At 48.2% G+C, this 25,739-nt stretch overlaps 1 protein-coding gene across 7 annotated transcripts in view; it reads right to left on the reverse strand.

Moving 5' to 3' along the window:
• Positions 1-25,739, reverse strand: part of DMD (dystrophin) — a 6,960,831-nt gene that overhangs the window by 2,272,582 nt on the left and 4,662,510 nt on the right. For all 7 annotated transcript variants that reach the window (XM_069204753.1, XM_069204756.1, XM_069204758.1 and 4 more), the window contains one exon: positions 2,265-2,382. In XM_069204753.1, the coding sequence (XP_069060854.1) occupies positions 2,265-2,382 (118 nt within the window). The remainder of the gene's footprint in view (positions 1-2,264; positions 2,383-25,739) is intronic.

The following is a 25,739-nucleotide window of genomic DNA, read 5'->3' on the forward strand; positions in this document are numbered from 1 at the left end:
TTATCATATGCCGACGACGCCGTTTTAATTGCTCGCACGGCCAATGGCCTACAGACCCTTTTGGATCTTTTTCTAATGCATACACAAGAGCTTGATTTGAAAGTTAATTTTAAAAAGTAACATGTTATGGTTTGCGGTCCTAAAAACACACGCACTAAATGTTTTATAATGGGGGGAAACGCTTTAACAAAGGTAAAAGATTTTTGTTATCTAGGTCTGTATTTAAGTACCACTCTGTCATGGAAATTTCATTTGAATTTTAAGCTCCAACAACTGGAAAGAATTGTTGAAGCAATCTTCCGCGCTGCCCGTAGATTAGGGCATAGACCGGTTCATCAGATCATTACGCTTTATAAATCCAAATGTGTTTCGGCGGCGACATATGGGAGTGGCCTCTGGGGATATACCAGTTCAAGTGTATTACAACTGGCAGAGAATAAATTTCTCCATCGGCTACTCATGGTGCCCAAGAACGTAGCAAACATTATATGCCATGAGGAGTTGGGAATCCGTTACATTACAGACTTGATAGATATTGCCCCACTTCTGTTATGGATAAATGTATGGTTAAATCCGGCGGCTATTCTAACACATGATTGTATAAAAGAATGTATTTCGTTAGCAAACTCTAACAAAATTCCATGGTTAAATTCTGTTCACAATGGCTTTCGAAACTTGGATTTGGAGTTTATGTATTTTAAACCAGAGCTCTTGCCCGCCAATGCAAAATAAATTGTTAAACTTCGACACAAAGAGCACGTTATGAACCTTAGATATCAAGTGGCAGAGAAATTGAGTTATTTTAATTCATATGTACAAATTTCATTTTCAGATTCATTAGAACCTTATTTTGTTTGGTTCCCGATCTCTTCTTTATATTCTTTACTTGCACTTTTTAGATTTAACTTGATCCATTTTAGAGTGGCGTTTCCGACAAAATGCGTGTGGGAAAAAATATTACCGCCATGCCCTTGTGATAATTTTTCAAAACAAAGACTTGTCATTTTATTTTATTTTGTACACTCTACTCAGCTCCTAGGGAAACTTTTTTATCACCTATTTTGCGTAATTTGCACACCCTTTCTTATAAAGAAGGATTGATTGGCATTCAAAGCCTTTCATCCAAACAAATGTGCAGCTCTATTTTAAATTTGATTAAATCCGCTATCACCATTAGAAACCGATATGAATCAGTAACTTGACTATTTATTAAGGGAATCTAGATATCATTTTACTGTCGTATATGATTTTATAAGTATTTATTATTTTATATTGATTAGTAGGCTTAAGTGGTAAACTTAGATTTTATAGACTTGCAGATCAAAGAGACTTGCCTTTGAACTATGTAATAAGTACTGTATTTTATGATGATTTATATGTATGTATGTGTACTTTTATGGCAATATGCTGAATAAAGTTATTTTGACTGACTGACTGACTGACAATTAGACTAAAGAAGAGAACAAGTAAGTTAGGAAGAAGTTATAGTCCAGGAGTTTGGCATACTAGAACAGTTTCCAGCCCAAGGTGAGGTGAATAACAGTTCCCGCCTGGATATAGGAATCATGCTCTCTCACATGCAATGTGCTTAGTTTGTTTTTAATTTGGGTGGATTTACCCTTGAAACAGAAAAGCCATGGAATACTAAATGTATACTTACAGCTTGTGGAGCATGGCCCTACTTCTATATATTTGATTGTTTTATTCTATTACGTATATATCAGTGTTCATATTTAAACCATTTAGGAATAACTTCATATCCAATATAAAATTCACGTAAAAGCCTCTACTGCTTAAGACTATTTTACATTCTAGGGGAATATATGTCAGTAAAATGCTACATTACAATACAATACAATATAATTAGAATACCATATTGTAACCTCTAGAGCTGAATAACTGTGTTCCTCTATTCACTTTTTAAACTGTGGATCACTGAGTCACTATAGTTTATTGTGCCATCAGCTTTGTTATAAACAATATCCAGGGCTTTTTGGTATTTTCCACCATTTGTAGACTTTTTATATACCTTTTTGACGTTTCTGCACCAAGCAAGACCTTCAGTGTTTGGCCCATGATCTGATCTTAATCCATAGATCTATTACACTCAGCTTATGTATAAGCAATCCTAAAGCAACATTCGTCTTCATTGATGATATACCCAGGTTCCTTCTTCGCAATATAGAATCACCAATTATTGTTATAGTTACCTGTCAGTAATAGTTAAGGACTGCACAAATGAAAAAGAAACACAAAACACTTACTTCGATCTGTGATTGCTGCTCTTGCCTCTTGATTATTAGTCTTATTCTTTAGGTTCTGTGCTACAGTGATTAGTTCATCTAGCTGTGGCCTTCTCTTTTCCAGATCCCGGAGCGTTTCCTAGAAACAGAACAAACATTGCTAATTCATTTAGCATCATGACTAATGGTGAAGATTGAGAACGCAAATGAACACTGTAAAGGGGACACCTCTAATGCAATTTGCAAGCAAGTGGAAATATTCACATGGTCCATGTCCTTCATATAAAATTATTTCCTGGCGTGAATTTAATACAATCAGAACATTGTACCGTTAAGCAACAGGGATGAACAAAGCAGCTAAATTGAGCAGATAATAACAGAAAATGTATAATAACTAGCATACAATTAGGGTACATTGAATATTTCCCCACCCTCGAAGTTATAATGCAATAGCTAACAAAACTAATAAGAATGGCATACTTGTTTAATACAAAATTTATAAAGTGACATTTCGGTTACTTAAGAAGGTTGGCCTACAGTAAAGCCAATAATCTGGAGTAGAAAATAAGATGGACCTTATAATTCCTGCAATGTAAAGGCTTATGGCTCAGGGAAATAGCAAATGACTTAATTACATTTTAGAGGATCCATAATCCAAATCGGAATGATGCAGGCAGAACAGGCAGGGATAAACATGTTTATGGATATAAAACAGGATGTTCGGAGAACCAGTTAGTAGGTAAGTGATGCATTATAAATGCAAAGATTAAAACACACTGTGCTTGGATTCCATTTTCATTAAATGTTAATTTTAAATGAAACAATGCTATTTTTCAAATAGCAAGTTTTTTGAAGCAATATGCTTAATGCACTGCAATTGCCTCTCTTAAACTCTGATCACAATGTAATAGTCATAAACTCTTGCCAACCATTGAGCATTGGAGGTTAAGAGAAGCAAGGTAGAACAATCAGCATCCACCAAACTGCACCATCTGGTCTATTTGCCTTCTGGGATGTGGATGCCACTCAGTAGCAAAGTTGATGACCTGGCACACTCCAGTAAGGAACCTTTGACTGCTGCTTGCACATTGCACGAGCCGGTCTGGGCTCAGTGGTACTTCGTACACTGGCCTGCTAGGCTTTGTTTCTCAAGCATTCTTTTTATTTCTAACCAAAGACACATGCTATTTATCAGTGCATTAACAATTTTCACCCATGATGAATGAACCAGTCCTCCCACCTGGACCCGCCTGACACTAAATGGTATTGTGACATATATTTTTTTTACCAGGTGCTTGAGGCGTACATAAAGCATGATGAAATGTAATCATTACCTGACCAAGAGAGAATTAAAACCTATTTTTCTGAATGTAATTAATGTTTTCTAAATGTCTTACTTGTTATGAAAGTCACTTTGTAGTTGAAAATTAGAGACAAAATGTCTTGAGAAACCCTATTACCATTACCAACAATGGACCTTTGCCTTATACAGGGAGAGGTAGTCCTTCGAGAAAGGATAAACTGGCTTGTTTTACTATATAGATAATATAAGAATGAGCATAGAAACAATTAACATCCACTCCATGTTTCAAGCCTTGGACTGTGTAAATATAAAAAGCATTAACAAATAACAAACTGGCTATGAGACTTAAATCAGTAAATGCATGCGGAGCAACATAAATAAAGTAGAATAATGACTAATAACCGTATTGTGAGTGATTTGCCCACTTTACCATGCTACACCTACTGCCTTTTGTTGCATGCCTGCTTTCTGGGTTTGTCTAATGCTAAATGGTTTACAGTGGCTTCACTCACACCAATCCTATTTCACAATCTCCACAAACCTATCTTCTCTGTTTTCATACTGAAATGTAGACCCTCCCACAATACATTTCACGTATGTTTTTAGATATATTTATTCTATCTTTATTACACTATGTTTGTTTACTTTGTAGCTCGATTAATGTTACTCAGCTTTATTATTTTGTTATTTATCTTTTTTGTAAGTTTGTATTAAAGCAAATCCAAAAAACAAATAAATATAGTAGCATAAAACCTGCCCATACTTAAAAGTATTTTGCTTCGAAGCAAACTCTAAATGAGTGGATTATTTCAAACGTCCCACTGGGCAGATTTGAAGGAGATTAAGCATCAACGCAATTGAATAGACTCAAAAAAGTATTCCAGTTTCTAGGGGACGAGCCAGAATATTTGCAAATATATTTATTTATTGAATTGCTATTGTAAAGTATAGTTTAACAAATCTGTTTTGCCAGTGCATAACTCAATCTAACTTGCAGATGTCAGAGTTTTCAGTGTGTGAAATGATGTTTTAATATCAAATATTACACACTGTAGAATCCATTTAGTGAGATATGTGGACCAACAGACTGAGGCCCCAATACTTTCTACAGTGTGGTCAAAAACAGAGGTACCTGCCCTTATCAGGATTACAAGTTTATAAATTTCACCTGAGGGTGCTGGCTGCTAAAGCAGGTGAAAAACCTGGGTTTAACTGTGGGACAGAGGGCCTTGTTTACGAGGCCCTTGCACCACCGGCGCATCACTTTTAGTGATGCTGTGCCCTGCTCCGTATTTAACGTCACCTTGTAAATATGGGCCATCCCAGAAAGTTTTCTGCTGTAAAGGGGCGCGCACTGGATGTTGCTGTGACTGTACTCATGCAACACCTATTGCTGTTTGACGCTGCCCCAGATTTAATTGTATTTCTTCTCATTTTTGCTCTTTTTATATGTGCTGCTTTTGGCAGCACACACAGAAGGAGAAAATCGCCATTAATGATTGTTTATGTGCAGAAAGGTGACCATTCCTGCACATAATCAATCACCCCCGCAAAGCAGGTATCCTTGCATCCTGCCGCAAGGGTGCCTGTGTTGGCGTTAGGCAGTTGATTTATTACATGGGTGAACACAGAGATGTGTGTATTCTTGAAAATATGGCGCATTCCTGCTTTTTGGAAATGACGCAGCTTGGCTCATCAATATTGCTTGCAGTACCACACTGCACCATTTCCTAATAAATAAGACCTGGAGTGAGGAACTGCATGTGAAACATTAGGATTTCACTTGTAATGCCTCTAAGCGCTGCACTCCAGAGATACTATTACACTCAGTATCTGTAATTCTTGGGGGTTTTAGGTATACATTTTAAGCAGTCATAAAGATGCCCTGATTGTTAAGTTGCCGGTTATTCAACTATACGTAATTCAGTTTAGGAAAATCACAAAAGCACATAAAAACAGGGCAGCATAAATAAATACACATAGTAACCAATCATCATATGAAAGGTAAGACAGCATTCCAAAGATAAAAACAATTGTACAAAGACCATAGAAACAGTTAATAGAGACACAAAAAGACCATAAAACAGTTAATAAGTGACATAAGTAGCATAAAATATGATGAAAAGTGAATGCCACAATAATTCTCAGGAGCACGCAACACAGTTTAAATAAAGGGAACAAAAAACATACCCACCAGTATGGTGTGGTGGCGTAGCATAAGCAGTGTCAAAAAAGGGAAGTGGCTCAGGAAGGGGCCACACTGTTGCCAGTTACCACTCGAAAGCTATCACAATGTTTTTACTCTGATGGACCAGCACCACTGGAGGTATTTGGCAACTGCGCAGACAACCGAGTCCTTGGTCGCTGTACATAGGATCCTAAGCACCAAGAGACAATGCCCGCCCCTGGGCTGCCTACTGAGCGGGACAATCCAGCTTTTCCTATAGCAGGCATAGCCGGGACACAGAAAGTAAAGTGCTGCATGGATTAATCCACCTCCAGGCAAACCTGGCGCATTTTTATAGTACCCTTGTCAGCATTACATTTGGAGCAAAAAGTTGGAAGTGATAGTGTGCCCTATTGAAATTTGAGAAATAGTTGTCTGGCAGCAGCTGTAAGCAAATAGTCAAGAAAATGATTGAATTCAGTGTGAGGCTTGATGTCGTGGAAATCACAAAAGGAGTCTTGGTTCACGTTCCTCGCCTCCTGTTCCCATTTGTGCCCCCAAAACGCTCCCTGAAGTGATTACTTGTTTTTTTGTGGAAAATTAATGACCAAAACTCACCAAGGCCAAGCTCGGTCAGCGTATCTTTTACCTGACATATCTACTTAATTTTATATGATTTGTCCAGTGCCACTATTTCTTTAAAAGCACTGCAGTAGTCTTTGAGGACAGGGGTATACTTCAGCATATGCCAATATAACAATTGTCTTAGCTGGACCTTATGGGCCAGTGGTGTTGTACCCATATTCCATCGCAATAGTAATAAGGGGGTGCTTTTGGGGAGCATAACCAAGGCTGTAAGAAAATTGTTCTCTGCTACGGCCAGCTCCACCAGGTTTGGTAAGCCCCACAACTCTGCCCCATACAGTGCACTGCCCTCTGCCTTGGCCCTATGTACCTTTAGGGCTGGTGAAATACATCTGACTTTGGAAGACTTGTAGAGCCTTAAGATTTCTGAGGCTTGGTGCGTAAATTAAAGGAGTTTTTTTAAACTGGGGAGACCAGATCATATTGTTAGGTAATGTGATTCTTCGGTAGTTGAACTCGGTAATCCTGTCCAGGGGTTTCCCATCGAACATGATAGAACCTCTAAAGGTCCTGTGGGGGACAAGGTCATGAATTTGTTTTTGAATGGTTGCTCACCAGCCCATGATCTTCATAAAATGCTACAAATCTATCTACAAGGGTTTGTAGACCAACCGGGGTTTTAGACACCAGCAAGGTGTCATCAGTGAATAGGAGTAAAGGGATCTTCCAGACAGCCACCCTGTGGACGTCGTTCTTGCCATCCTTCAGTTAAGCAACCACATCATTGAAATACAAGAAGAACAATGTTGGGCGAGTATGCACCCTTGATTAATGTCTTTGTATACTCCAATCCGTTCTGTTAGTTTGCCCCTACCACCCCATCGGACTTGGGCATAGGTATCTTGATGTTGTCACATAAGGACATCCAAAACATCAGGAGGAACCTCGTTTTCCTTCAGGGCTCAGCATAATTTTCAGTAGGGACCAGGTCAAAAGCTGATTTGAGGTTCACGAATACCAGGTGTAAACGGAATTTCTCAGGAATAACTGTCTTCCAGTAAATAATCATGAACCTAAAGACCTGGTCAATAGTGCTCATCTGGCTGCTCAACCCAGCTTGCAAGTATGACAGAGATCCATGCTCCTCTATCCTGTGGTCAGGCATATACAGGTCTGCCAGCAAAATATATTTTTGACGCAATTGATGTACTTGGAAGGACTAGCACCAACATTTTTGGCGCTGGCCCTGCAAAGTACATACAGGCCCATTTTAATAAATGGTGTTCCTCCTTTTAACACCTTCACAGAGCAGACGTTAAAAAATGCCGCTAAAAATGGCGCAAAGAAATATTTTAGATTTAATTGCACCATTTTTTATGCCCCCCTAGTGTGGAAACGCCCCCTTACATACCAGACGCAGGCATAATGTGACGCAAGGGAATAAAAAGTGGTGCAATGCACGCATTGCACCACTTTGTAAATATGGTGCATATGACGCCTAACGCCACATTAGTGTAAAAAAATGAAGCTAATGTGGTGCTAGAGCTTCTTAAATCTGGGCCTTAGCTTGAACCCAATAGAAGTGCCAGGAGGAGGTTCCTTGCGCAGATCATGGCCCACTATTCCATCCACCAGGAAGTTAGATTTCAAGTTTAGCTTCAGGCAGTCAAAGGACCCTGGTGAGGCTGTAGGGTCATGGAACCATCTAGCGTGCATGATGTCTGATTGTATAATAGAGTAGCAATTGTACACTGACCTAAATGTGATACACACACTTATTTCTTAGGGAGTCTTCATCCTCATGCACCGCAAGAGCCAACTTAGGTTTATCATGTATGTGATGCCTAGGGTTCCCAACTACTGTGCCACAATCTTCCTCTCAGGTGTGTAGCCCTTAGTTGGATCCTGGTAGGGGAGTCTGTTTTTTCTCCAGTCGCCTAGGGACATGGCTGGGTCCCTAAAGTCAGGGGCAAGGGGAGGGATCTTAAGTGGTGGCGTAGCAGCATGTGACTTAATGGTGGGGCAATAACTACGCCGTATCTCATAATGATGCTTTACACTGTTGTGTTTTTGCTTATTTTTTAGTGGGTATGAAGAAGATTGAAAAGCTCCTAACACAGCTGATAATGTTGCCAATTGGGTTCTTAAATTTGTAACCTCAGCATGAAGCCTCCTGAACAAGATGACAATACAAGCCATGTCCATGTTAGTGTCATTCAGTATGACTTCTTTGTCTAACGTATGCTAGATGCTCAGGTTATCCCCGCCATCTGTCCTCTCACAACCCCCCTCCACACCAGTGGTTAAAGGCAATGTTGCAAGAATAGAAAATCTATTTGTGCATGTGATTAGGGGAGTCAGTGTCTATGTGTCATGTCTAGGCGAGGTGGCATCAGTTACAGGTGTGATAAGGGTTTAGGCTTCTTTTGTCTGCAAAATATAGGAGCATCTTTATCTGGTGCTTTAACTTGACCCTCACCATAGCAATGTCCTCGCCCAGTATTGTTTAGACCTCCTCCATTAAGGTATCAATGTCCTTAGGTGTTGTAGTTTGGGTGGTAGAAGGGAGTGTAGAGCTTTAGCTCTTCCACAATAGTGTGTCTATTGCTTTGCGCTTACCCATGCCTACATCTACCTTGTAGGCCTAAGCTGGAAAATAAACAAACAGGTAGGCTTCAAGTAGAAACAATGGCAGAGCAAGACAGGAAAAGAACAAACTCTCAATTTAAAACAAAAGCCAGAAATGTTGCACCACTAGAGAAGAAAACTCATTAAGCACTGCCTTTGATGGTGATAGAAGGGCAGAGAATCCCACAGAACAAAAGCCCCAGCCTTCGACTGCCATAGCTTGGTCAAGAATGCATGACAATCTAAGAAATCCCACAGAAAAGATCAAACGGGCAACTGAAAGGAAATGCAGCTTCAGTCAGGATAAGAAAGGGGTGACAGAACTCCAAGGCAGCGCAAAAGGCAAGGTTCCAAAAATGCCTCAAGTCAAAAACTCTGCACAGTGCAACTTGTCTTAAGAGCTGGCAAATTTTGCTTTTATATGTCCTTAGGGTCAACTACTGGAAGCAAAGTCCATTGAAGCTGAAGAGGTTAAACCAAATATTGGTCATGGGATGCTCCGAGGCTCCAACGGACAGAAGACCTCTGGTGAGTAGACCACACGGACAATAAAGGCATTAAAACATGTGCAACGAGGGAGATTAAGATGGATAGAAGTTGTTACCACTTCAGTTGAGAAGCATCTGATCACAGGACCAAGAGGGGTGACCCAGCCCTGTTTCTTCCCGTCACTGATGGGTAGAGGACGGACCCACCCGTGGTGCGTCCCACGCTGCGGGAGGTGACTCTGCACTAATTAGGGCTTGTAATGCAGTCCAAGTGTGGTAAGCAGAAGGGCCGCTTCCTCGCCCTAAATGCAGAATGGGATGCATTGTCCCCATTCAAAGCACCAGAGTTCTTTTTCCTGTGCTGTGGGAGATGACTCTGCATGAAATAGCACTTGTAATGGAGTCCCAGTGTAGTAGACAGAAGGGACCCCTCCTTGCCCAAAGTGGCAGCGTTCTCGGTCCCACACTGCAGTAGGTGACTTTGCACTAATTAGCACTTGTAATGCAGTCTAGGTGTGGTAGGCAGAAGGGCCTCCTTCTTGTTCTCAATGCAGGATGGGACATGTAGTCCCTGGTCAAAGCGGCAGCGTTCTTGATCCTGCAGAACGGGAGGTGAATCTGCTGCACAGCGCTTGTAATGCAGTTCAGGTGTGATAGGTGAAAGGGCCTTCTCCTCGCCCTCAATGCAGGATGGGACACATAGTGCCCAAGTCAAAGCAGCAGTGTTCTTGATCCTGTACTGTGGGAGATGACTCTGCACTAAATATCACTGTAATGCAGTCCAGGTGTGGTAGGCAGAAGGGCCCCTTTTTCTCCCTCAATGCAGGATGGGACACATAGGTGGTCATTCTGACCTCGGCGGTAAAAGGCGCCTACCGCCGGTCAGAAATCCTCCATAATCCCGCCGCGGTCGCGGAAACCCGCCACGGTCATTCTGACCCGCAGAAGGCAAACCTCTGAAAATCCGACAGCCACAACAGACCGCCAGACCAGCGGTCGGCGGAAAAGTGGAGGTGACAAAACCTCCACCGTCACGCCAACAGAAATACGCCCATGCCATTACGACCCACGAATCCACGCGGCGGTCTTTCAAACGCGGTATTCCATTGGCGGGACACACCGCCGCGGTCAGAATACACACAAACGAACAAAACTCAGCCACATTGGCCGATTTGAATACCACACACCTGATACACATACACACACCACTCCCACACACACAATACAATATAAAACACACACCCACATCACCCACAAACCCCTACGACCAAAAATTCTGAAATAAGGCCAGAGCGAGACACCACCATCCACAAACTAGCAGCCACAGCCACTCAACACCATCACCCACACACTATCCACACACAAAACAACACACACCACCACACTCAACACACTTAACTACACATACTCCACCCCACACATCATACACACCACCCCATGGCACCCCAAAGACACCCCCGCTTCTCAGACGAAGAACTCAGGGTCATGGTGGAGGAAATCGTTCGGGTAGAGCCCCAGCTGTTCGGCACACAGGTCCAATACACCAGCATTGCCCGGAGGACGGAGCTATGGCAGAGGATTGTCGACAGGGTCAACGCTGTGGGACAGCACCCCAGAAATCGGGAAGACATCAGGAAGCGATGGAACGACCTACGGGGGAAGGTGCGTTCCATGGTATCCAGGCACAACATCGCCGTGCAGAAGACTGGCGGAGGACCCCCACCTCAACCCCCACAATTTACAACATGGGAGGAGGAAGTCTTGAACATCCTGCATCCTGACGGCCTCGCAGGAGTCGGCGGAGGAATGGATACTGGTAAGTTGAAGCTTCACTACTGCTTCCCCCCCACCTGCATGCCAAATCATACCCCAACCCTCACCCCCATCCTCGAACCCCACCCTCACCCCCACCCCCATCCTCACCCCCACCCTCACCCCCACCACCATCCTCACCCCACCACCATCCTCACCCCCACCCCCAGCACACCTATTCCCTGCCAATGTCTCACCATCACAACCCACACATCCAAAATCCTAGGCCTGCATGCGTCCACTAAGCATGGACACCCATCACCAAAGCATGCCCAATGCATATACACATCCCCCCCACAAGCCACCCTCACCAAAGCCCCCACACACGAATGCCAGCACTTGGGGACACGGGAACCCACAGATACACCCATATGCCACACATTGAAACTATAACCATACCTCTATACCCCTGCAGGACCCGACCGTCAACACACCGCCGCGGAGGGCCCAGAATTCTCCACACCCCCCACCCAAGAGGCCGTCAGCGTTGACAGCAGCTCTGTCGACCTGGACACCGATGACCAGCCCGGACCATCGGGGACCTCTGGACAGTCGGTTCCCCTCACACAGGCCCAGGCCACTACAGACCCAAACCCCTCTGGGAACACCAGCACAGCTCCCACCCAGCGGGCCCATACCTCTGTCTCCAGGGCGCGTCAATCTGCGGTGTGTCTACCACTACAGGGCACCCAGGATAACCCACCACCCCAACAACAACAGGGACCTGGGGGCAGTGGTAGTGGGCACACCGGCCAGGGGGCAGAGGCCCAGGGAAACAGGGCAACTCGGAGGGCAGCTGTGCGACAGGGGGGGGACGGGCCCAGGGAACCCACTCTCCACGAGGCCCTCACCACCATCATGGGAGCATACAACCGCTCCCAGGAGACGATGGCGACGGTACTGGCCCGGTTCCAGGAGATCCAGGTACTGCAGGAGGAACACTATCGGGGGTACAGGGAGGACATCAGAGCCCTCACCTCCACCCTGGTTACCATGGTAGGGCTGCTGCAGGACCTCATCAACACCAGGACGGACACTCAACAACACCCAAGGGCCCCTGCCACTAGCCTGGACCAAGAACAGCCAACCACCTCCGCCGGCGCTAGTGGACAGGAGGCCCCCGCACAGCAGCAGCCCACCAGACCCCCACCTCCTGCAGGAGAAGAACCACCCCGCAAGAGGGCCCTGAGATCTCGCAAGAAGACAGAGTAGGATGTCAAGACCCCCGCCAGCAAAGGATACCACCTGATGTCATCCCACTGTCCCACATTGTCACCCTGTCCATCCTTGAACTGCCCATGCTCCATCTCTCCACAGGCCTCTGGACAATGCACCTGTGTGACTGTTACTCTGGACTCTGCCATGGACATTCCTTCACCATAGCCCCCACCCACTTGAAACCACCCATCCCATTTTGAGCACTTAAATAAACACCTATTTTGCACAAAACTATCTGGAGTCTGGCTGTGATTTCAAAATATTGTAATTGACATGACAGTGCAAATATGTCCTTGTACATAGTGAAGTCAACAAACAGCTGCCACAAAGCTGTAGTCCATGGGGAAACGAAGCACAGGACTCGTAGTGGGGACCCCAGATCTGAAATAGGGAGGGAAAAGCCACAACTCAGTCATCATACACTGGGGCAAATAGACAGGCAGCAGAGATGCAGGAGAGTAGTTCACATTTACTAAATTATCTTTGAATTGTTACCTGTGTCCTATTGGAAGTACTGTTCAATGATTCTGTCCCTGTTGTCTGTTTCAGCCCCGTCGTCTTCCTCCTCATCACTCTCCTCAGGTTCCACCGCTGCCACAACACCACCGTCTCGACCATCCTCCTGCAGGAAAGGCACCTGGCGGCGCAAAGCCAGGTTGTGAAGCATGCAGCAGGCCACGATGATGTGACACACCTTCTTAGGTGAGTACATTAGGGATCCACCTGTCATATGCAGGCACCGAAACCTGGCCTTTAGGAGGCCAAAGGTGCGTTCGATCACCCTCCTAGTACGCCCATGGGCCTCATTGTACCGTTCCTCTGCCCTGGTCCGGGGATTCCTTACTGGGGTCAGTAGCCACGACAGGTTGGGGTACCCAGAGTCCCCCAATAGCCATACACGGTGTCTCTCTAGCTGTTCCATCACGTAAGGGATGCTGCTATTCCTCAGGATGTAGGCGTCATGCACTGACCCTGGGAATTTGGCATTTACATGCGAGATGTACTGGTCAGCCAAACACACCACCTGGATGTTCATTGAATGGTAACTTTTTCTGTTCCTGTACACCTGCTCCCTGTCTCTTGGGGGAACCAAAGCCACATGGGTCCCATCAATGGCACCAATGACGTTGGGAATATGTCCAAGGGTGTAGAAATCACCCTTCACTGCAGCCAATTCGCCCACCTCAGGGAAAATGATGTAGCTCCTCACGTATTTCATCAGGGCAGACAACACTCTGGATAACACCTTCGAAAACATGGGCTGAGACATCCCAGAAGCAATTCCCACTGTTGTCTGAAATGACCCACTTGCCAAGAAATGGAGTACTGACAGGACCTGCACCAGAGGGGGAATCCCTGTGGGTTGGCGGATGGGGGACATCAGGTCGGGCTCCAGCTGGGCACACAGTTCATGTATAGTGGCACGGTTAAGACGGTAGGTCAGGATAATGTGGCGTTCTTCCATTGTCGACAGGTCCACCAGCGGTCGGTACACGGGAGGATTCATCCGTCTCCTCGCCAAACCCAGCGGACGGTGCCTTGGAAGGACAACATGGAGCACACAGTCAAGCAACCCACAGGTACGTACTCACAGCTAGCACAGTAAATGATTCTCTATGCAGTGAATGGCGTGTCTGAGTGGCTATGCAAGGCCTAGGCCTGTGTGACGCAGTTGAAATTGAGCCATGTGGACCCTCGAAATGGCGGCTGCCTGACCTGTGAAGTGTGACAATGGGATGTGAGGTCAATGCGCTGGCGTGGCACACCGCGGCGGGCGGCGGGCGAAGACCGCGGCGCGAAGCCGCATTGGTTAACATTGAAGCCTATGGGTTTCAGGAGCCAATGGCGAAGGGCGCCGGCGGTGGCGGTACGCACCGCCGCGGACGTGACCGCCATTTTCTATCTACTTATCCACTTGCGACTTGAACTTTCACAGGAGAGGACCTATACTGCAAGTGTTGCTGTGACCTCGGTCTGGAAGGGACAATGGCTGCTGCGCCTGGGGAAAGGGCCCCTGCCTTCACTGGAGAGGAGTTGGAGAAACTTGTGGATGGGGTCCTCCCCCAGTATGCGCTACTCTACGGTCCTCCAGACCAACAAGTGAGTTTAATTCAATCTGGATTTGGGGCCACTGGCTGGCTTGGGGGCCTGGCGGGGGGCCTGGCGGGGATGGGGGGGCATGTTGGGGCTGGCGGGGGGCCTGGCGGGGATGGGGGGTGTTGGGCCTGGCTTGGGGGCCTGGCGGGGGGCCTGGCGGGGATGGGGGGGCATGTTGGGGCTGGCGGGGGGCCTGGCGGGGATGGGGGGCATGTTGGGCCTGGTGGGGGGCCTGGCGGGGGGCCTGGCGGGGATGGGGGGGCATGTTGGGGCTGGCGGGGGGCCTGGCGGGGATGGGGGGGCATGTTGGGGCTGGCGGGGGGCCTGGCGGGGATGGGGGGGCATGTTGGGGCTGGCGGGGGGCCTGGCGGGGATGGGGGGCGTTGGGCCTGGCTTGGGGGCCTGGCGGGGATGGGGGGGCATGTTGGGGCTGGCGGGGGGCCTGGCGGGGATGGGGGGCATGTTGGGCCTGGTGGGGGGCCTGGCGGGGGGCCTGGCGGGGATGGGGGGGCATGGGGCTGGCGGGGGGCCTGGCAGGGATGGGGGGGCATGTTGGGGCTGGCGGGGGGCCTGGCGGGGATGGGGGGGCATGTTGGGGCTGGCGGGGGGCCTGGCGGGGATTGGGGGGCATGTTGGGGCTGGCGGGGGGCCTGGCGGGGATGGGGGGGCATGTTGGGGCTGGCGGGGGGCCTGGCGGGGATGGGGGGGCATGTTGGGGCTGGCGGGGGCATGGCGGGGATGGGGGGGCATGTTGGGGCTGGCGGGGGGCATGGCGGGGGGCCTGGCGGGGATGGGGGGCGTTGGGCCACTGGCAACGAAAATGCAGACAAACTTGAACGTGGTATTTCTCCCTCCCTGTACGTGTCACATAGGTCCGCGCCCATGAGAAGATCGGGATTTGGCGTGCCATCGCCAAGGAAGTCCGGACCCTGGGGGTCCACCATCGACGGGGCACCCACTGCCGCAAGAGGTGGGAGGACATCCGCCGCGGGACCAAGAAGACCGCCGAGTCTCTGCTGGGGATGGCCTCCCAACGTAGGCGGGGTGCCTGCCGTCAACTGACCCCCCTGATGTTCCGGATCCTGGCGGTGGCCTACCCTGATTTGGATGGGCGCGTGAGGGCAGCACAGCAGACACAAGGGGGTGAGTACAAGCATTATCTACTCTGTTGTCGCGCAGTGGAGGTGTCTGGGTGGGGGAGGAGGGCTGTGGGTCCCCCTAGGCCAGGGCGATATCTGTAGGCTGGGCACCCCCGTAAGCCCCTGTGTCCCCAGCCACCACCCTCAGTAGTTTGTCAGTACAGCCATCCCTGGGCCGTGTCATCCATGGGTGCAGTTGTCAACTCTAGGCGTGTAGGGCATGTTCCACGGAATGCGTAGCGGACCCCAAGTGCGCAACTTAGTGCAGGGGGCATCTGTGTCTGTCATGTCCGCTAACTGTACCGGAGATCCATGTACTCAATATCCCTTTATTTCTCTCTCCCCCCCCTTTTTGTTTGTCTTTCTGTGCTTGTGTGCATCAGCATCATCAGGCGGAGGAGAAGTGGCATCGGGGCAGGAGGGAGCTGCATCTCACATGGCCCAGGAGGGCCATGCCACAGAGTCAGACTGGACCAGTGAGACGGAGGGCGAGGGGAGCTCCACAACGGGGACGACTGGACCCTGCAGCGACACGGACACGTCCTCGGAAGGGAGCTCCCTTGCGGGGGTGGCACCATCCGTGCCCCCCACCATTACAGGTACAGCCGCCACCCAGCGCACCATCACCGCCCTCCCAGCAGCCCCTCAGCGTTCGCCCCGTGCCCGCTCTGCCAGGAAGCCGGGCATCTCCTTCGCCCCAGGCACCTCAGGCCCTGCCCCTGTTACCCCCGCTGCCCTCAGTGAGGAGGTCATTGACCTCCTCCGAACGCTCATTGTTGGGCAGACTACCCTTTTGAATGCCATCCAGGGGGTGGAGAGGGAGGTTCATCGCAGCAATGCGTACCTGGAGGGCATTCATTCGGGTCAGGCTGCCCATCAGCGATCGTTCCAGGCTCTGGCCTCAGCACTGACGGCAGCCATTGTCCCTGTCTCCTGCCTCCCTCTACTAACTCCCTCCTCCCAGTCTCCTGTTCCTCTGCCTGTCCCACCCACACCATCAGACCAGCCTGCACACACCTCAACACCCAAGAGAAGCTCATCCAAACATAAGCACCACAGATCACGCAGACATTCACACACGCAACATTCCGATGCAGACATGCCAACAGTCACTACCACCTCTGTGACCCCCACCTCCTCGTCTCCCTCCTCCCTCCCTGTGACGTCTACACTCACACCTCCATTCACCTCACCATCAGCCAGTGTTTCCATCACCAGCACACCCTCCAGTCCAGTCCGCACACGTGCAGTCACCACCCCCACTGCCATTTACACGTCCCCTGTGTCCTCTCCCACTGTGTCTGTCACCCCCTCTTTCACACCACACAAACGCAGCCACCCACCCACCCAACAGCCATCCACCTCACGACAGCCTATCCCTCCTGCACCTGCACCCAAAGACAGCAAACGTGACTCACCTACAACCACATCCTCTCCCTCCACTCCCATTCCCACTGTACCTACCACTCTCCATTGTCCCAAGAAACTCTTCCTCGCCACTGCTAACTTCTTTCCTGACCCTGAGCCCCCCCCTCCTTCTCGTCGGGGTAAGAAGAGCACCTCAGCCACCACCAGCCCTGCAGCCCCCTTGACAATGGTGCAGGGGTATTGGAGCCCACCAGCCCGCATGTCTGGATCTTCGCCCAGCAGCAAGGGGACAGCCAGCCCACCCCCTGGGAAGAGGAGCAGAAGGCGGAAGGGCCGCCGCAGGAGCCCGGCTTCTACATCCCCCCCGGACACCACCCAGAGACAGTCACCAGCCACAGCTCCAAAGGGAGGAAAGGGCCACAGACTCCCGACTAAGGAGGGCAAGGGCAGCAAGTCGGAGAGGTCAGGCTGCAGGCCTGCTGCCCAGGAGGAGCCCACCACCCCCATAGCCGCTGCCCAGGGAGGACCCAGCCCAGCTGGCCAGGAGGGCCCCACCACCCACAGCCCAGGTGGGCATTGAAGGAGCACCATCCCCGCTGCCCAGGAGGGCACCACCAGGCAATGAGCAGTTGGCCATAGACCGGCCGCCGTCTCAAGCACCGCTGAACTGGGCCCCGCCGTCTCAAGCACCGCTGAACTGGGCCCCGCCGTCTCAAGAACCGCTGAACTGGGCCCCGCCGTCTCAAGCACCGCTGAACTGGGCCCGCCGTCTCAAGAACCGCTGAACTGGGCCCCGCCGTCTCAAGCACCGCTGAACTGGGCCCCGCCGTCTCAAGCACCGCTGAACTGGGCCCCGCCGTCTCAAGAACCGCTGAACTGGGCCCTGCCGTCTCCAGCACTGCTCCGCTGGGCCCCGCCGTCTCAAGCACCGCTGAACTGGGCCCCGCCGTCTCAAGAACCGATGAACTGGGCCCCGCCGTCTCCAGCACCGCTCCGCTGGGCCCCGCCGTCTCAAGCACCGCTGAACTGGGCCCCGCCGTCTCAAGCACCGCTGAACTGGGCCCCGCAGTCTCAAGCACCGCTCCGCTGGGCCCCGCCGTCTCAAGCACCGCTGAACTGGGCCCCGCCGTCTCAAGCACCGCTGAACTGGGCCCCGCCGTCTCCAGCACCGCTCCGCTGGGCCCCGCCGTCTCAAGCACCGCTGAACTGGGCCCCGCCGTCTCAAGAACCGCTGAACTGGGCCCCGCCGTCTCCAGCACCGCTCCGCTGGGCCCCGCCGTCTCAAGCACCGCTGAACTGGGCCCCGCCGTCTCAAGCACCGCTGAACTGGGCCCCGCCGTCTCAAGCACCGCTGAACTGGGCCCCGCCGTCTCAAGCACCGCTGAACTGGGCCCCGCCGTCTCAAGCACCGCTGAACTGGGCCCCGCCGTCTCAAGCACCGCTGAACTGGGCCCCGCCGTCTCAAGCACCGCTGAACTGGGCCCCGCCGTCTCAAGAACCGCTGAACTGGGCCCCGCCGTCTCAAGCACCGCTGAACTGGGCCCCGCCGTCTCCAGCACCGCTCCGCTGGGCCCCGCCGTCTCAAGCACCGCTGAACTGGGCCCCGCCGTCTCAAGCACCGCTGAACTGGGCCCTTCAAGGCAAGACCCGCTGAACTGGGCCCTTCAAGGCAAGAAGCGCTGAACTGGGCCCTTCAAGGCAAGAAGCGCTGAACTGGGCCTTTCAAGGCAAGAAGCGCTGAACTGGGCCCTTCCAGGCAAGAACCGCTGGCCCTTTGGCAGACGTGGCAGGGCAGGATCTGTCTCGGGCAGGGCTGCAGGATGTCCTCTGGCCAACATGCCTCCTCCAGTGGCAGTGGGGTCTGTTATGGACTGTTTGGACTGTGGCTTTGCTCTCCCCAGGATGGCCCAGTGGGCAGGCCACCCACTGTATGGACTGTTTGGACTGTGGCTTTGCTCTCCCCAGGATGGCCCAGTGGGCAGGCCACCCACTGTATGGACTGTTTGGACTGTGGCTTTGCTCTCCCCAGGATGGCCCAGTGGGCAGGCCACCCACTGTATGGACTGTTTGGACTGTGGCTTTGCTCTCCCCAGGATGGCCCCGTGGGCAGGCCACCCACTGTATGGACTGTATGGACTGTGGCTTTGCACTCCCCAGGATGGCCCAGTGGGCAGGCCACCCACTGTATGGACTGTATGGACTGTGGCTTTGCACTCCCCAGGATGGCCCAGTGGGCATGGAGTCCCCTCGTGGATCTGGCGTCGTGTACTCAAGTGGCTGAGGTGCCCCCCCTTCCCTTCCCCCTGAGGTGCCTGTCCTATTTTCTTTCTGATGCCCCTGCAGTGTTCTCTCCGTGGAGTTCTTGTCGTGGGACTGGGCCTTGCCCCTTTGCACAGGACCCCTGTGGTCCACGGACAGTGGTTGGACTACATTTAGTAGCTGTATATATTTTGTACATAGTTTATTTATTTATTGGGATTACTGGTGTCCATATTTCAATATATCTGCCCGTTTATGATCTCTTCTTTTGGTCTTTGCATTATTTCGGAGGGGGGGGTTTGTGGGTTGTGACAGTGATCTGTGGGAATGCATTGATGTGTGTGTTGTAGTGGGTATGGGTGGGTGGGTGTGTGCCGGTAATCTTTTCCCTCCCCTGTGTCGTAGGTGCAGTACTCACCAATGTCTTCCGCGCCGCCGGGCGTGCTCCTGGTACAGGAGCAGGTATAGGAGTGCGGGGATGACCTGCAACTCGGGTTCCATACTGCCGGAATCTCGCGTGGAGTGCGTAGAGGTGAGCGTTTTCCCGTTCGTAGTCTGTTTCCGCCGTGTTTTTATCGGCGTTGCTCCCGCCCCGGAAAAGGTGGCGGATTGGTGGGTCGTGATAGGGTGGGCGGTACATTGTCTGCCGCCTGGCTGTTGGCGGGGACCGCCGCGCTGTTTGTTTGTGCCGCCGTGGCGGGCGGAGTGTTAATGCGGCGGGCTGTGTTGGCGGTTCCCGCCAGGGTCAGAATTGCATATTTTGGACCGCCGGCCTGTTGGCGGCTTGGCCGCCGCATTATCACCGACCGCCAGGGTCAGAATGAGGGCCATAGTTCCCTGTCAATTTAGCAATGTTCTTAATCCCATGCTGCAGGAGGTGACTCTGCACTAAATACCACTTGTAATGCATTCATTGTATGGTAGGCAAAAGGGCCTCCTCCTCGCTCTCAATAAAGGATGTGGCAAATAGTTCACAGCCAAAGCGGCTGTTTTCATACTCTTCTCAAACAATCAGCACCAAACTTTGGATCGTTGGGAGGAGTTGACTACAACTGAGGTTCTGTTTGTGAATCGAGTGCTCACTGATGGCTACTGTGTAATCTCTGATCATAGAATTTGAGAGAATGTTAGAAGTCTGGATGAGGAGATATGTCTACCTGATGACAGAATGACATGAGATTTCCAAAGGTCCCACTATAGGTTGAACTAAGGTTCTCAGGTCTAGCCTAACTGCCCGAATGTAACATCTCAAGAGCACTTTAGGTTGAGAATAGCCAGCATCATGATTATGGAAAACCTTGGTGGATTGAAACGCTCTGGGTGATAGAGACCACTAACTAGGCAAATAACTAGATAGAATGAAACAATTGCAAAGGGGCTCTTGGCATTTTCCTCCAAATCTGACTTTTTAAACAAATGCACTGTGCATTCTGAGACTGTCAGTTTCTCACTCCATTACAAGTGCTTTTGATTCCAAAGTGAAACCCCACGGAAAAAATAATTGATGGCATGGATCTATGAAATGGGAGGAGGTGAACTTATAAAAATTACTTATAAAAAGGTAACAGACAAAGTGTGTATTAGAATTTTGTAAAACTGCAAAAATGCTATTCTTTCAAAATAACACTTTTCTACTTTTATTTCACTGAACCCTTTATGCAATTTACAATGGTCAAACATCTCTGAAGATGGCCTAGACCATGTTGCTATAATTAGTAGCGTGAGACAACCAGAATCTTTTTCGGAAGAATTCATGAGCAAAACCTGTTGCTCAGAAACACCATAAGGAAATAGATTTTGTAGAATATGTAATTTGCATTTTGTCAGGCCAGATCTATGTCTTACCAGTGAAACCCACACTGTTACCAGATTCATGTGAAGCGTAATAGACAAAGAAACCTTTTTACTAAGTAATTGTTAATGCAAGATAATCTTCTATAGACCTAGAAAGAGTGTCTTCTGCTGTGTTGAGATGAAAACCTGTTAATTCAATAATAGATGAGCTATTTTAGATGCATAAAAATATTACAATACAAAAATCTCTTGTAGTTTCGTGAGAACAACCATTTTTTGATGAATGCAGTAATTTATGAGTATGCACTGGTGTTTACGCAAATGACCACAAAATCAACTATTCCAATACGTAAAAAAAGAAGTAGTGTTTAATGCATTATGCATCCCATTATGACAATTGTATTTCATGATAACATACATAGCCCAATCTCAGCGATTAGAGTAAAACAAATAATTTACAATCTAATTAAAAAATCAATCGATCTATGACTGGTAGATCCAAACTTAACATATTTGATTCTGCATTTTAAACTCTGGGGAGCTCCCTCATTTATAGAATTTATTAGAAATATATTTTTGTGATCTCAGAGAAAGATTTTATAGGCTAAATTAAAACTCACTGGCCCAATTCACAAGTATTTTCCAATAAGTAGGTGAAGATTATTATTGTATGACTCTCGATTTACTCCTGAAATTTAAGAAAAGGCCATAAGGACAACAAATGTGAGCAACAGCAAAACAGTTGCAAATCTTATCTTTAGTTTTGACAACTAAGGGTCACATGTATGAGCACATCTTCCCATAGACACAGAATGGATAAAACCCTTTGATACATGTGGCCCTAAATTTGTCAGAGTTGGGCTGCTGTAGAAAGAGTGAGAAAAAATGTTGCATACTCATTTTCTTAGCAACAGTAAGTTTTAAGAAACTTTAAGATATTTGCTATATAACAACAGGAAAATTAATTCAACTACTAATTGCTTTCATTATGGTGTAGATTCATTACGACATCGAATCAAGTGCTTTCTTACGTAAAGAAACTGTGACTGTGTTGTCTATGTTTGCTCATGGTAAAGTTAAGAGGGTAGCAGTGTGCCATGATGTTGTGGGTTGGGGAGTTAAGTGAGGGATTTATGTGGTGGAGCTTTGTGTGCCCTTTACTGAATACTAACCTACACATTCCATGATATCTAGCAATCTCATAAAGCTCAATGTGACTGGATAACAAACAAGAAATGGGAAGCTCGAAATGGGAAGTCAGAAATGGTTAGATCAAGTTTTATTAGCCTGACAAAGATATTCCTGATTTTCATTCTTGTAAAAAATATGTAAATGTTGGACTTGGCCTATGCTGGAGTCATTGCTATATATTTTGCATTCCTCCTCCTATGTTTTGCTGAATTTGTTTTTGTTGGCTTATGACTCTGTGCACTTTATCACTGCCAACCATTGCCACAGTGCTTCTGCTCTCTCCTTAAAACATGTTAGATTGGCTTACACCAAACTGGCATATTTAATTTACTTATAAATCCTTAGTAAAGTGGCATTACAAGTGTCCAGGGCCTGAATATTAAATGCCACTAGTAGGCCTGCAACACTGATTGTGCCACCCAATTAAGTAGCACTTTAAACATGTTTCAGGCCTGCCATTGCAGCCAGCATGTCTGTGTGCAGTTTTAAATTGTAATTTCAACCTGGCAATGTAAACATTTTGCTTGGCTCAAACCTTCATTTTTATTACAAATAAGTCACCCCAACAGCAAGTACACGGACAGCCCAGAGGGCAGGATGTAATGTATTTAAAAAGTTAGACGTACTTTTAAGTTTTGCATATACTGGTAGTGAAAAACTCTTAAATTTGTTTTTCACTACTGGAGGGACAACCTCCCCCACAGCATAATATTGGAGTTACATTATTACGTTTCATAAGTGTAATTTACAAATGAGAATATGTAACAAATTAATGTTTGGTATCTCTGGAATCCTAATTTAAAATCCTAATTTGTGGTGATGTTGGATTTTAATTTACAGTTTTGAAAATGGCACTTTTAGAAAGTTGGCATTTTCCTGTCTTAACCATTTAGTGCCTATAGCCTGTCTCTGGTCGACTGACTCAGTGTAGTTGACAGTTGGGCTTCGTGTATTTCTCCTAGACAGCCGCACATAATAGGGAGCTTAGGTGTTCCTGGATGGGCCATCACTGCAGGATGGTAGGAAGGAGCTGGGCACAGCCCCACTTACACCTTAATAGGCTGTGCCCTGCCTCCACTCAAAGGGATGCATACCCCCTGTTCTGGAGCCAGGACAGGGAAGGCGAGATGCCCGGGAATTCGAAAGGAAACCTCTAGAAGCATCTCCCCCACTTCAAAGGCACACATGGGTATAAATACTGGGCCTCAAACACCAACTCGTCAGTACACTTCTGGACTTATGGATACCATGCCAGGGAGAATGACTGCTGAGTTGCTGAAGGACTGCCACCCTGCCAGACTGCTATACTGCTGCACTACTGCCTTAGTGTGCTGCTACCTCTGTGTGCTACTGCCTTGCTGTTCTGACCTGCTGACTACTGCCCTCTAGCCTGGGTGAGAAGGACTGGATGTGCATCACTTGAACCCAGTATCCAGAGTGACTCAAAGGGCAAGTTGACTGGCTTCCTGATTTGAAGCCTGAGTGACAGACGAGGCTATCAGCAACCTTGCACCGGCACCTGGACTCTGCTATCTGTATCTGTAAATCTACCCTCCCAAGTGGTGCCACCCCAGACCGGGACCCTTGGAAGTAGGCCTAATGGTGTGCTGCCAGTTTCTGTGGATCCAGCATAATTGACACATCTATTCTGCTGTGCAGTCAGCCCCAAGCAGAACTAACACATCACTTCTACTTCATGAAATGGAACTGCAGCAAAGACCCGCATCGCAGCCCGTCTCCTCATCAGAACTGTCACTGCACAACGCATCCTCGGTGCAGGCCCTTGCATCCCTCATCGACCGCAGTCTTAACGACGACACTGGACTCTGTATTGATGCCTCACAGTTCCTCAGAACTGAGCCATGATCCAACTGTGCAATGTGTTTCAGCTTCTTCATATTGCACGCCCTCGTTGACAGGATCCTCGACAATGATAGTACAGGAATTTGCACCACAGCCACATCTAGGAATCGACACATCGCTTTGGTCGCATGATGCTTCTGCAATTGTGGATCCTTGCAATGCTCTGAAAACCAGGATTGAAGGTATTTTGTTCAGCTTGTCTGAGTCCCTGTAGCCAATCCACATTCCATCATGGTTGGCCTGACTTTGTCTGGTCCAGCGCGACATGATGTCCGTCTTTGGCACTTTGTGCTTTTTGGCACTATTTTCACTCAAATCTTTAAAGTTTAATATCTCTTGCTCTACTAATTGGATTTTTGTCATTACAGCCTTGCTTTATTTATTAAAATTTACTCTATTTTTTAACTCTGTTGTCGGGCCTTTTGTGCTGTGTTTTCACTGTGTTACTGTTTGAAGTGTTGCACAAATACTTTACACGTTATCTCTGAGTTAAACCTGACAGCTCTTCCAAGCTACTTGAGGGTTGACCACTAATTAATTTAGAGTTTGCTTATGACTTTACCCTGACAGGAATTGTGGTTGCTTCTTGAAATGGGTTTCACCCCCCAACCAATAACCCCATTTCATACAGTAAAGAACTTTCTTCCAGTAGGATTTTCTGTGATTCTTTGAAGAGTGAGAAATATCTTGCAAGTGGTGGACAGATGACAATATTACATAACTGCATCTTGTTTCTGTAGGAGCTTTTATGGCACCCAACACAATCTTTGTATCTTTTACAACATTGAAAAGTTCAAGAGACGTTTGTCCATGATGAGCTCTTCGTAACAAACTAATTGCGTGTTTCTTCATCGGAACTGGATGTAATGGTCCAGAAGGTGCATCACCAATACTATCGTCAAGTGCAACACACCTTTATTTCAAATTACTGAATCTATTTCTTAATGGTTTAACATGCAGCTGGCTCTACCCACAACTTTATCCTACAGAATGGAAAATCCTAGATCACAAAATAAAAAAACACTTTCACCTATTTGATGGCCCCCGGTGATATTGTCTATTTTGTACTTCAGAACAATGTTTTAGCACACCAAAAGCATGTCTTTGCATTTAAATTGAAAACGTGTTCACCTCCCTGAGCACGTTTTCTTATATAGAACTGTATTTGTCTACTCCCTTCGGGGCAGCAGCATTATTGTTTATCTAGATGTTATTCATACAGCGGCGAACTAAGGTAGAGCACCTGAATCCATTTAAACATGGCATTCCTAGAAACCTATTTCACATTCTGATCCACGTTTGATTCAGAACGCCTGTACTTTTGAAATATTACCTACCAAGGTGTCCTGTTATGGTGTGCAAAAGCTTTCTATGAGACACCCCATTAATAGGGCCTCATACTGTTTGCAGTGGCCCTGAGATATGGTGGGTGATTTAGACAAAGACCCCTGCTTTCTAAGTTTCATTGGCATCCTCTTGTATTTTTGCAAGTGGGCACATGGGTGCCTAGCTGTTTCCTTGCCTTGTTGAAGGATTCCAAATCCTATCGTCCAAAGATATCCCCCATTTAGTCTATCTATCTAT

The sequence above is a fragment of the Pleurodeles waltl genome, chromosome 8 (genome assembly GCF_031143425.1).
Source record: "Pleurodeles waltl isolate 20211129_DDA chromosome 8, aPleWal1.hap1.20221129, whole genome shotgun sequence".
Classification (NCBI taxonomy): Eukaryota; Metazoa; Chordata; class Amphibia; order Caudata; family Salamandridae; genus Pleurodeles; species Pleurodeles waltl.